Source organism: Aplosporella prunicola (assembly GCF_010093885.1).
Source record: "Aplosporella prunicola CBS 121167 unplaced genomic scaffold K452scaffold_19, whole genome shotgun sequence".
In the NCBI taxonomy this organism is placed as follows: domain Eukaryota; kingdom Fungi; phylum Ascomycota; class Dothideomycetes; order Botryosphaeriales; family Aplosporellaceae; genus Aplosporella; species Aplosporella prunicola.
The window spans coordinates 102,468-114,624 of NW_022983547.1; the positions used below are offsets into that span (position 1 = coordinate 102,468).

At 56.5% G+C, this 12,157-nt stretch overlaps 4 protein-coding genes across 4 annotated transcripts; 1 reads left to right on the forward strand and 3 right to left on the reverse strand.

The window, feature by feature from the left end:
* The first annotated feature begins 960 nt into the window (after positions 1-960).
* K452DRAFT_289515 (glycoside hydrolase family 3 protein) lies at positions 961-4,116 on the forward strand. The gene is made up of 5 exons (XM_033540840.1): positions 961-1,087; positions 1,249-1,412; positions 1,457-1,554; positions 1,599-1,778; positions 1,831-4,116. Exons 1-5 carry the CDS (start codon positions 1,031-1,033, stop codon positions 3,927-3,929), a joined length of 2,598 nt encoding a protein of 865 aa, XP_033395223.1. The 5' UTR covers positions 961-1,030; the 3' UTR covers positions 3,930-4,116.
* A 1,098-nt stretch (positions 4,117-5,214) lies between these two features.
* Positions 5,215-6,139, reverse strand: K452DRAFT_327983 (uncharacterized protein; the record flags this gene model as incomplete). The annotated part of the gene is made up of 3 exons (XM_033544954.1): positions 5,215-5,440; positions 5,492-5,921; positions 5,971-6,139. 3 exons carry the CDS (start codon positions 6,137-6,139, stop codon positions 5,215-5,217), a joined length of 825 nt encoding a protein of 274 aa, XP_033395224.1.
* A 788-nt stretch (positions 6,140-6,927) lies between these two features.
* On the reverse strand, positions 6,928-8,022 carry K452DRAFT_320180 (uncharacterized protein; the record flags this gene model as incomplete). The annotated part of the gene is made up of 2 exons (XM_033544298.1): positions 6,928-7,016; positions 7,443-8,022. The coding sequence occupies 2 exons, from the start codon at positions 8,020-8,022 to the stop codon at positions 6,928-6,930; spliced, it is 669 nt and encodes a 222-aa protein (XP_033395225.1).
* A 1,828-nt stretch (positions 8,023-9,850) lies between these two features.
* Positions 9,851-10,967, reverse strand: K452DRAFT_289519 (uncharacterized protein; the record flags this gene model as incomplete). Its single annotated transcript, XM_033540841.1, has 4 exons — positions 9,851-10,040; positions 10,114-10,255; positions 10,449-10,576; positions 10,741-10,967. Coding segments are annotated over 4 exons (560 nt in total), but the record flags the coding sequence as incomplete, so codon positions are not given.
* Between the last annotated feature and the right edge of the window lie 1,190 nt (positions 10,968-12,157).

Sequence of the window (12,157 nt, forward strand, 5' to 3'; positions counted from 1 at the left end):
GTCTCTACATTCCTGACTGCCAATTACATGCTAACATGCAAGGCCAGCCATTGATCGTATAGGATGGCCAATTGAGGTATTTAATAGATCGGAATAAACAGCCATTTCTCGACCGCAACACTTGCAGTGCAGTCAAAGAAGAAATATCAAGACAAGGCCTCCAGTCACCACCCCGGCCCGCAATCTTCTGACCCCAGCATGATGCTTGTGAGTCAATGCTGTGTTCCTTGCGCGTTGCCTCTGCCGCGGGTGATGGTCGGACGTAGTATCCTTGAGGTTACAGTGATGGCGGATCTTGGCGGAGGACGGGCAGCCGCGCGAGGTCGAGGCCGACGTGTGGCATGGCGGCACGTCATTCCAGCCTGACGTCAGCAGACAAGCCGGGCAGAGGCTGCTTTTGAGGCGCCGGCTCCGGGGATGCCGGGGATGGTGGAGGCCGGCGTGGAGTCCCCAAGGGAGAGTGCCCGCGGTGGAGCCAGACGCTCGCATTCGACGTACGTGATAGCGTGAGCCTCAGCGGTTTTTGGCGGGGTTGACTTGATCGCAAGTATTGCCGATACGAGGCCAAGCTACAGACGCCGTGCCATGCGGTGAGCTTTGCCTGCTCATCAGGTGGAGAGGTCATGCACTGGAGCCCCGCACTCTGGCGGCCCCAGAAAATACAATCTGGAGGTGGGGCGGAGCCAAGGGCCGCCGCACCTTACCTTAGCTCGACGCCTCAACGCATCCAGGCAATCGTCCGCTTTGTGGACGAATGCGGTGCCGGACAATGGCGCCCGTCATTGCCACAGCACGGCCTGCGGGAATCGGCTGTCCGCATTATTTCCCCCGCGCCAAGACGTTGCCTGCTACGGTAGCTTGAAGTCATGCCGCATCGAGAGGGAGCACCCGCGCCGGGAAACAATAAATTCAACCTTTGCGCATGCAACTTTTCCTCTCATTCCAGCCAGTCTTGGGCGACAGCCTTTTGCAGTTCATCCTCAACCAAGCCAATTGAATTCTAGACGCTCCATTGCGTCCGTCTGCCAGGATGCGCCTCACCCAGGTTACGGCCTCGCTTCTGGCCACTCATTTCACTGTGGCACAGGTGAGTTGTTTACATTTCCCCGCCTACCCGTCACACCCAAACACCACGGCGACATGCGCCGCATTACCTTTCCATTCCTTGGACGTTTTGCATTTCATTTGGTCGCGCTGGTCGTCGCCATAGTAGTTGCTATTTGCGTTTGGAAGCTGACAGGCCACGAGGAATCGAGTTCTTCCGACCCTCTTTGGGAAATCAAGTCTCCTCCCAAGTATCCCTCGCCATGGATCGAAGGCACCGGTGATTGGGCAGCTGCCCAAGCCAAAGCGCAAGATTTCGTCAAGCAGCTTACCCTTCTCGAGAAGGTTAATATAACGACTGGTGTCGGGTACGTTCAATGCGACTTGGCGTAAGCAGGGCTGACAGACGCAGGTGGGAAGGAAAAGGCTGCGTTGGAAACACGGGATCTGTTCCCCGCTTGGGCTTTGAATCTCTATGCCTGCAGGATGCGCCATTGGGTGTTCGCAATGGTATGTTCTCTTGTACTTGCACGGAACGAAGCTTACCAAGTCAGCCGACTATGTTTCCGGGTTCTCCGCTGGTGGCACAGTAGCAGCATCGTTTGACCGTGAAGTGTGGCGCCAGCGGGGCTTCGACATGGCCTCTGAGCACCGCGACAAGGGTGTTGACGTCCAATTGGGTCCTGTCGCTGGACCTTTGGGTCGCAGTCCCGAGGGCGGTCGAAACTGGGAAGGTCAGTACTTGTCTACTAATCCTGTCGACCAATCACTGACTTGGCACAACAGGGTTCAGTCCCGATCCCGTCCTCACCGGCATTGCCATGGCCGAGACCGTCAAGGGTATTCAGAGTGCGGGTGTTATCGCCTGTGCTAAGCACTATATCCTCAATGAGCAAGAGCATTTCCGCCAGGCGCCCGAAGCTCAGGGTTACGGAGACAACATTACCGAGTCTGTCAGTTCCAACATTGACGATGTTACTATGCATGAGCTGTACCTGTGGCCGTTTGCAGATGCTGTCCGCGCTGGCACGGGTGCATTTATGTGCTCATACAACCTCATCAACAATTCTTATGGCTGCCAGAACAGTTATACCCTGAACCACCTGCTCAAGGGTGAATTGGGTTTCCAGGGCTTCGTCATGAGCGATTGGCAGGCTCAGCACGGCGGTGTCTCTGACTCGCTTGCTGGTTTGGACATGGCAATGCCAGGAGACACGCTCTTCAGCACCGGCAGGGCATTCTGGGGATCCAACCTTACGCTCGCGGTTGTCAACGGCACCATTCCCGAGTGGCGCATTGACGATATGGTCACTCGCATCATGGCTGCCTACTACTACGTTGGCCGTGACGAGTCCAGAGTTCCAGTCAACTTTAACTCTTGGAGCAAGGCCACCTATGGCTACCAAAACGCCATTGGAAATGCCAACTGGGGTGTGATCAACGAGCATATTGACGTCCGTGGTAAGCATGGTGCCAACATTCGCGAGCATGCTGCCAAGTCTACCGTTTTGTTGAAGAACAACGGCGCTCTGCCTCTTACTGGCGAGGAAAAGTTCACTGGTGTGTTTGGCAGCGACGCCGCCGACTCTCCCCTTGGAGCGAACGGATGCTCAGACCGTGGCTGTGACATTGGTACGCTCGCCATGGGCTGGGGTTCGGGAACGTCTGACTTTTCGTACCTCATTTCTCCTTTCACGGCCATCCAGAATGAGGTGGTCTCGAAGTTTGGAGCTATTGATTCTGTCACTGACGACTACGCATACGAGGAGATTCAGGCTCTTGCCGCGCAAGTCAGCCACGCCCTCGTCTTTGTAAACGCCGACAGCGGCGAAGGCTTCATTAACTATGACGGCAATGAGGGCGACAGGAACAACCTGACCCTCTGGCACGACGGCGAGGCGCTGATCAAGAACGTGTCGAGCCTCTGCAACAACACCATTGTCGTCATCCACAGCGTGGGACCTGTTCTCGTCGACTCATTCTATGACAATGAAAATGTTACTGCTATTGTTTGGGCTGGCCTTCCCGGCGAGCAATCCGGCAACTCGATTGCCGACATTCTTTACGGCCGCGTCAACCCCGCAGCTCGTCTTCCCTTCACCATTGGCCGCACCCGCGAGGACTATGGTACGGATATCATTTACAAGCCCAACAACGGCCAGGATTCGCCGCAGGACGACTTTAATGAGGGTGTCTTCATTGACTACCGCGCCTTTGACAAGAACGACATTACTCCTATTTATGAGTTTGGTTTTGGTCTTTCATACACCAACTTCAGCTACTCTGACCTCACCATCACTAAGCACAACGTCAGCGTCTACGTGCCCACGACCGGCGACACCAAGGCAGCTCCCAGTCTCGGCAACTATAGCACCGATCTCAGCGAGTACCAGTTCCCCGAGAACATTACGCGCGTCCCGCTTTACATCTACCCCTACCTCAACACGACCGACGCTGAAACTGCCTACAACTACAGCGACTTTGGCGCGTCTGCAGACTCGTACATTCCCGAGGGTGCCCGCGACGGCTCGCCCCAGCCACGTGTCCCGGCCGGCGGTGCCCCTGGCGGCAACCCCATGCTGTACGACGTGTTGTTCACGGTTACTGCTACGGTGACGAACAACGGCACGGTAGCGGGTGATGAAGTTCCCCAGCTATATGTGGCTCTTGGTGGACCGAACGACCCGAAGGTGCAGCTGCGCGGGTTCGACCGTCTGAGCCTGCAACCCGGGAAGAGTGGCACGCTTAGCGTGGATGTGACGCGTAGGGATCTGTCGAACTGGGATACGGTCAGTCAGAACTGGGTGATTAGTGAGTATCCGAAGACGGTGCACGTAGGTGCGAGTTCGAGGAAGTTGTTCTTGAGCAAGGAGTTGGATTTGTAGTGTAATGGTGGAGAATATGGAGAGGTTAGGGGTATTGAGGGGAAGAGAGTGAGAGATTGAGAAGACGATACTGTCGATGGGGAGGGCTTGCCGGTGCAATGCCTGGCTGCTGGCTGTAGCTGGTGAAGCTACACTGATGCATACAGCCCTCCTCTGCCTAGTTAATGACTAATGACATAATGCCACTCTTTTGCCACACAAACAGATACTCGTAGACATAGCTACTCGTGGAGCACAAATACTTTATCGGTGGACTGTCAGATGGCGCTCCCCGTCCGTCGTCTTTTAGGAGGACCTTACGGTCAGTCTCGTGAGTTCTTCTCGAGCGGGTCCCATCCGGTTAGGGGTTCCTGTACCAAGGTACTCGGCCAGCTAGAATGGTTCCGTAGCCTTGGGTCTTGTTTTCTGTTTGGGGAGTCATGACGTCTGTTTTTGGGGTTTGGTGGAGGGCCGGGGAACTGGGACAGGGCTTGGCTTGGGGGTGGAGATGGGATGGGGTGTCGTGAATGCTTAGATGGGGAGGGGTGTACTGGTACGGCATCTTGGGTGTAGGCACCCTGACACTCTACGCCGTACACTTCGCTGTGGGGGTAGGGAGGGCGTGGTGGCGTGCGGGGGAGGTGGTGTGTTTACGCTGCTGTTGAGAATTGCTCACCGCGATGTTGGGGGTGGCGGCGTCTAGACGCGGGACTGCGGTGTGTACGGTGATGTGGGCTGTGTATATATAGCGGAGTTTCTTTGCTTCGTCTCTATTTACTGTGATTTGTCACTACCCGCCTGCATGTCCTCCGTCTTCCCCCCTCTGGCCCCTCTGGCCCCTCTGTCACTGTACACTCCCTTCCCTTCCCTTCAGTGCAATCCAGTCCCATCGCGTCTCAAGTAAAAAGAAAAAAGTCATTGAATCATAGAACTAGAAATCCTCAGACTCCACGCTAAAGACATCCCATCCGCCGGGTGGATAACTCTGTGGTGTATAAGTACAAGTGCGCATGCTCAAGTGCGCGAGAAATAAACAAGCCAAGAAAAGTGGTTTTGATTCGTGTCATGGTCTCGTGCGTGGTATTAAGGGGAAAGGGGATTCGTCGTCTCCACCTCATCGTATCGTACAGCTACACGCGCTCCTCTCCCGCGTACAAGTTCCTATTCTCCGTTTTCGTAGTGTCGGTGTCTGTTCCTTGCAACACACCGCAGCTCGCTTTCCGTGAAGGGGTATCATAACTCATAACCGCGTCTTGCGTCCGGCGTCAAACACCGACGCCTGCTCCTACGTGCTCAACGCAAGGACTTAGACACCCTCGTACGCCGGCGGCTGTCCGGTCGTGTGCGCCTGCTGGGGGTAGTTGGGCGCGTGGCCCAGACGGGAGCCCTGCGCGTCCGAAGCACCAGCTCCGACGGCAACATCATCGCTGCCGTTGATGTGAGAGGCGTAACCCTTTTCGCTCTCGCGCGCATGCGTCGACTTGGGGCCGAACTTGTCGTCATGGGCGATGGAGAACCACATCAGGACGGTGCTGTAAGGGGTTAGTGGCGGCTGGTTGAGGGTAGAGTGGAGTGAGACGTACCTAGCCACAGTGAAGATAAAGCCAGGCCACAAAAACACCAGACTCGCAACTGCGCGTGGGCTGTTGTGGTACTCGAGCGGACCCTTGCCAAACTCATTCATGAGCTGGCGGGCCTGCTCGGGCGTCACGTCGCTGCCGGGGCGGATCTCGACGTGGGCGCGGAAGCACGCCGTGATGACGGTGAAGGTGATGGCGGACGACAGGCAGAAGATGCAGGCCAGCACGCTACAGATGCGCCAGGCGAGCTTGACGGCAGGGGACTCGTACCGCTCGGGCCAGAAGAGGTCGAAGAAGAAGGCGGCGCCGAAGATGGTGGCCACGAAGACGCCGACGAAGATGTTGTACGAGCCAGCGCCAATGTAGTCGTTGTTGTAGACACTGGCGTTGAGACCGGTCTTGTTCTCGATGTAGGATTGCTGGTCACGGTAGTCTGGGGATGTTAGGGAGAGATACCAGGGATGTGAGGGATAGGAACATACCGGACAGTACGGCTGTGCCGAGTGATTCCGAAACAACGCAGAATATCATCGCCAGCTGGTAAACGATAAACTTGGTACGGCGCAGATGGTACTCGTTGTTCCACATGTAGGAGCTCTTGAACTTGCTCCACTGCATGTCGTGCAGGTCGAGGCCCCAGATGACAGCCATGACTAGGGTGTGTGTTCTTTGTGTGTGATGGAGGGTGGAGAGACGGAGGATGAAGGTGAAAGAATCACGAGAGAAAGCGACAGATGTTGAAAGGCGGGAACGGGCGGCGGCCGGCAATAATAAAAGCAACCTAGCGAAAATCCAGGGTCTGACGTTGGCCGTTCTGGTTGACAAAATGCTTGTCAATCGGCCATGACGTCTTCATTCGCCGTGCGTCATGATCGCCGCCCTAAACCTTCTCCGAACTCCCTGCGCAACGCGACCGCGTTCTTTTCCACCCGTTCGCTCCCTTTTCTCGGCCTTTTCTAGAGCCTGTCCGACGCGTATTCTATCTCCCGTCGACCCGCCTCCACTCAGCGCCCGCCGTCAGCCTTATTCAGCTGTTGACGCCGCAAGGGACGGCCGGGCTCTGCTCGCCTTCGATCCGCTTGGCGCACGGCTTGTTGATCCTCCTCACCCACCCCGGTTGCTGAGGCCTTCTGACGTCCTGCATCGCGCCCATTCGTGCGCGAGATCCACTGATGCGCGTTCACTTATCTCCGCTGCGACAATGACGATGCACTCAAACACTGAGTGAGGAACGTCGATAAGAACTATGGTCTAGCCAACAAGGTCTTGATGGCATGTAGAGTACGAGTCGAAGTCTGGTACTCTACGCTGGCAGCCAGTCGTCGGACTCATCAACGCTTGCATCGCGGTTATAAGGGTAGGTCCTCGGTCCCGTTCTTTCATCCGATTTTCTCTCCACGAGCCGCCACCGCCAGAAGCCGGCCTCGTACCGTCTCTGCTTAGTCAAAACCTTCTTCCGACGCGCGGTCTTCCCATGCCGAGGCGGTGGGCTTTTGGCCAGCACGACCGGTTTGCATGTGGGCACGCTCTAAGCTGGATCAACGACTGGGTTTCGAGGGTAAATTTAATCGTCAGTTTATTCTATCCTACTCGGTCCCACCTTCCAGGCGCATCTGCCGGCCTGAACAATCCATGACTGGACGCTAGACGGACATGCCTAAATTCAACTAAATTCACCGTCTTGCTTACGGAGCAGACCGGACATCCACGCGGAGTTATGCCTCGGACCTGCAGACTCGGTCTTTGAGGCGCGAGAACCATCGCTTAGTCCGTTGCGCAATCGAAATATTGCGTGCTTTTGCCGCTGCCATGCACGCTGGACATATCAGCGTCTGGTACTTTCTATCCGTCGGTTCCTCACCTCCAGAGAGACAGCACGTGATTCTGTCTGTCTTTTTCCTTCTGCCTCTCCTTTTGGGCTTGCGCTTCCCTCCGAATGTCTGCAACAGCCCACGGGGCTTGAACACGGATGATAGCACGGCCTTTGTCTTGCGGAGAGAGTGAAGCATAATGATCTTCTTAGGGCGTTGTTCCTGCTCGTCGGGGGGTGTCGAGTCGGGACCCGTGGGCGAGGGCGGCGAGTTGAAGCGTGTGCCATGCGTGGAGCGGAACATGCGGTCCAAGGCGATGGTTGCTTCCTCGTCGGCGGAATGGCCTAGTCGATTTGCCCAATAGCCGCGGACGTGACGATGGTAGATGGTCTGATTGAACTTGGCGACGTATGTCTCTTGTTTGACTCGCGGCTGGAGGCGTGGGGAGTCGTACGTTAGGATGTACACCTCGTCTTGGTTTTCTGGATCCTCTCCGCTCTCCTCGGTATCCGTGTCGAGCCCAGATTTGGAGGCTGTAGACGAATTCCTAGTCACGCCTGGTCCCTCTCTTTCTGTCTTGTTTCTTTCAATTTTACTCTTGTAGATGTCTCCTTCTCTCACGACCTTCAGCAGCCCGATGTCCATGTCCACCTGCACGGGCTTCCCGGCTATCGCCATGCTTTCGACCGCGAGACCGATATGTTCGGCCATCGTGTCCGTCATTGTGTAGGTGTGGTGATTGTCAGTACATGGTGAGGGTAGCGACATAAATATGCGCGGGCGGGCAGATCAAGGATCCGACCAGGTGAGTGAGAACATTTTAATAGGGAATGGGTTTTACTTCTGTCGAGGTTTATATCCTCAAGGTGCACGTTACGACATTTTGCACCGAGATGTGTTCGTGGGCTTGCGAGCAAGGTACCAACCATGGTCATGAGTCACCACCAGAGGGGAGCCGTGGGTCGTGGGGAGTGACAGATCCTTAAATGGATGCGGGGAGTAGGTGTACGTATACGCAACGAGCAGAGGACTGGACTCTAGCAGAAATTCCGACCCTTCAGACACACGCAAATACGCTTTCGATCCTTTCACAGATAACAATAAACAGTTTGCTTTGGGCCGTCGTCGCCCCCGGAATTTGGTCCACAAGTAGCAGCTGTACACGGTGCACCTCGGATCCTTAATCTAACCCTTGGCTACCCCCTCAAGGATCTATCTATTCGTCACCTCGCGAGCACGTCACTCGCGTCCAAGCAAAACGCTTAACCACGGCGGTGCTTACCTCTGCTTCTACCGGAGGCGGCTCGCCCCAGATCCTTAATCCAACCTATGACCACTTCCTCAAAGATCTACCTGTCGTCCTACCAACAAGTTACTCGCGTCCGAGCAAGACGCCTAAGCACGCGGGTACTTATCTCTACTTCTACCGTAGACGGCTTATCTTAGAGCCTTCAGCCCTGCCTTAGTCTCCATCCTTAAAGATCTATCTATCGTCTCACGAACACATCATTCTCGTCCGGGCAAGACGCCTAACCAACAGTGCTATAGCCAGCTCACCCCAGCCCCTGACCCAACCCTTTGCCTCCCCAAAAACCCATCCACCACCTCACGAGTACGAGCACCAGCAGCAGCACCAGCAGCGGCATCAACCCGCCACTCGCATCCAAGAAACAGGCCGAACCAACACCAGCGCCGTCCTAGTGGGGCGATTCAGCCCAGCGTCCAGGCAAACAGTGAAGCGTACACCAGCCGCAAGTCCCGGCCCCGTCGGCCCCGTCTCCCAGCTCGAGAGGGTCACGGGTTCCGTTCCGGCCCCAGAAGTCCACGCGCGAAGACGCCTCCGCCCGCAATGCAACGCAACGCAACGAAGGGACCGGCCTGGCCCAAGGAGGCGCCTCGGCTGTGTTGAAGGCGTATGTATGTATGTACGAGCGCACTGGCTACGCGGAAGAAGCTTCGGGGCCGGACACCCGCTGTCGCTGTCGCTGTTGTGCCTCCTGAGTGTGGGTGGATGTGGATGCTGTGGATCTGTCTCTGCCAGAGAGCGGGAGGGATGAGGAGGATGCTGGAGTAGCTAGGAGATAGATGCTAGCATCCAAGTGCTGGTAGGATACTCCATCCTTCCACACATGCGTCTCGTGAGACGCCTAGCAGCAGTCAAGCAGGCAAGACGACTGTCGCGAGACCCAATGCCTTGAATCCATGCAGCATATAGCGATGAGTGAGATTCGACATTCTCCCTACGCCGGGGATCTACTTGGGTTTGGGCCTACAGGCCTGTCCATACCCGTATACGGCCCAAGACGGACTCGTGGGTATATGCAAGTCGTCCACACGAAGAACACTCGAAACACATCCATATCTTAGAATTCCCATTGGGGAAGCACGTAGCATAACCCCCGCTATTTAATTTATACACCAAATGACCATTCTCTCTCCCTCCACATTCAGCAGACAGGCCAGCGCGCCCGCACGCAGGAAATTATGCACTGAACTGCAATGCAAGGCCTGGCTGCAACACACAGCCTGCAACACACAGGCTGCAGACGACCGGCCAGCCAGCCATACGTGCGCATCACAGCCGCAGCTGCCAGGCGTGCGCGTCCTGCATCTACGTCTACCGCACCAAGCGAGGCTGTGCGCGCCGTGCGTGCCAAGACTTTGTTAGCATAGAGGCTCTAGACTGTTCGTCGGTCGGACATGACGCGGGCGATGCTGCCGAGGCCGGCAATCTCGACGAGCTGGGGGGAGGGTCAGCTTGCTGCAGACATGGGTGATAGATGCGGGGCGAGCATCAGACGGGACGGAACCTACCTTTTCATGCCAGCTGAGCAACACGCTCATGGCTTGACCACTGCCCTCGCCGGCTCCGACGCGCGTGTGCACTTGCGAGAAGCCCGTCGCTTGCGGCGTGACTTGTTTAGGGCCCGAGTGCGCCTGTCCCATGCCTCTGTACCTGCGACGGCGTTAGTCTCGGCTCGGGAGGCGTGTTGCAACAGGGCGTGTTGGAACAAGAAAGGAACAGGCGTGTTGGAACAAAAAAGGAACAAGGCGTGTTGCAATAGAAAGGTGTTGCAAAAGGTCTCGGGCAGGTGCTTCGGCACGATGTTACGGAAGCATGGCGTCGGGCCGTGGTGGGACGGACGTACAGGTACTTCATCAGCGTATCCAAGACCTCGGAGCCACCGTCCGATTCGTATATCCTACTCAGGATGGGCGACATTTCGGTCTGGCGGATGGATTGAAGGATCTCGATGACGGTAGCGGTGTGGACGTCCTGTCGCGCAAGTGTTAGTGGCCATGTCCCTCTTTCTCCGAGCTTTCCGTGGATGAGGCTGACGGCGGGCTGCCGGACCAAGGCCACACCCGCCAGCCAGGTCTGGCATCTTGTCTTCTCCATTCGGCCTTAATCGACCCCCCGGATATACCCCCATCACTCACCTTCCCTTGCTGATCGGCACCGTAAGGTGCATTCTCGAGCGCACCGCGCAGCGCGCCCTCGCTGTCACCACCCCTGAGCAGCTGCCGGATCTGGCCCGCCAGCGTCTGCACGTCGGCCGTGGCGACGGGGGCGACGGCCGGGGTCAGGCTGGCCATGTCGAAGTTGGCGGGCGAGTCTGGATCGAGGGCATCGATGTTGATGGTGCGCCAGTTGATTTGCGACATGGTGGGAGGGGTGCGAGGTGGATTGGCGGGCGAGGTCGGGTCGTCGTGTCTGTCTTGTCGTCGGAGTACGAGAGGGGTTGTTGCGAGGTGCAGTGGGCTTGGGCGGTGACGATGGTGCGCCCGTGGGGTCGACTGCGGCCACTAACGAGACAGGGCAACGCCGCGCAACCTCACGCGGCCATGACCGCTTTCAATCGATAAAGCATTTTCGCTCAGCTCAGGGAGGCCATTGTCGCCCTGCATGCCTGTTTCCCGGTCAGCAGCCGGGCCGGAACCCTTGCTTGTGCCACCCCAAGCCCTTGCAAAACGTATTGTCTAAAGCTGAAAGGGATCGTTTTCGTGGCTATCTATAGACGTAGAATCCGCGGTGGCGAGACGGGAGACCCCTTCCGGCGCCAGCCCTGTGCCACCCAACCCGCAGATCCAGACGGCCAATCTCAGATCTCACTCGAAGCCGTGGAGAATGCAAATCCTGATTACAACCATGTTCTTTGTCCCCGGTCCGCCTCAATCTCCCCGGAAGAAGAATACGATAACTGAATGAAAAAGAAACCAAAGCCATCGCGGGCCGTTTGTGCAAGCGCCGTCATGATGTCAGTCTGCGCCAGATCCCTCCCTGCCAAGCTATTGTACAAATGTCTATGCCGATACTGAATAAAATAAAATCCAAAAGCGAGCGTGAAGAATCGAAAACGAACAGCAGGCCCCGATTTTGGTATCCCTTTGCGTGAGCAAATCCCATGATCTAAATAACGCCGATGAAACACTTTTGGCATGGAGGAAGCAAGGAGGCCCGTCGCTGAAGATGATACAGGCGCGCGCCAAGGAAGTAGTCGCTCGCAGAATGGCTCGAGGGGGTATTAAAACGTGTCGAAGGTAATCGCAGTCGCTCGTATTAAAAGTCGTAGTAACCGAAGGTGCCCAAAGGGGGAGGGAGTGCCGGGAGTGCCGGATGACGGCGGTGAGTGCGAGGGATGGGCTAGTCGAGGGTTAGAATGCGTGCATGCAAGGTGGGGTCAAACGGGCTTCTCACCAACGCGACAACTCATCCCTCCAGTTTTTTCTCCAAAGGCCAGCGCAACATGTACCAGTCATGTTGTTATTGATTTGGAGATGAACCATCACCGACGCTTCGGAGGAGGCGGAGGAGGCTTGGGAGTGCCTGTAGTATCGTAGGCACCACGACCCATGT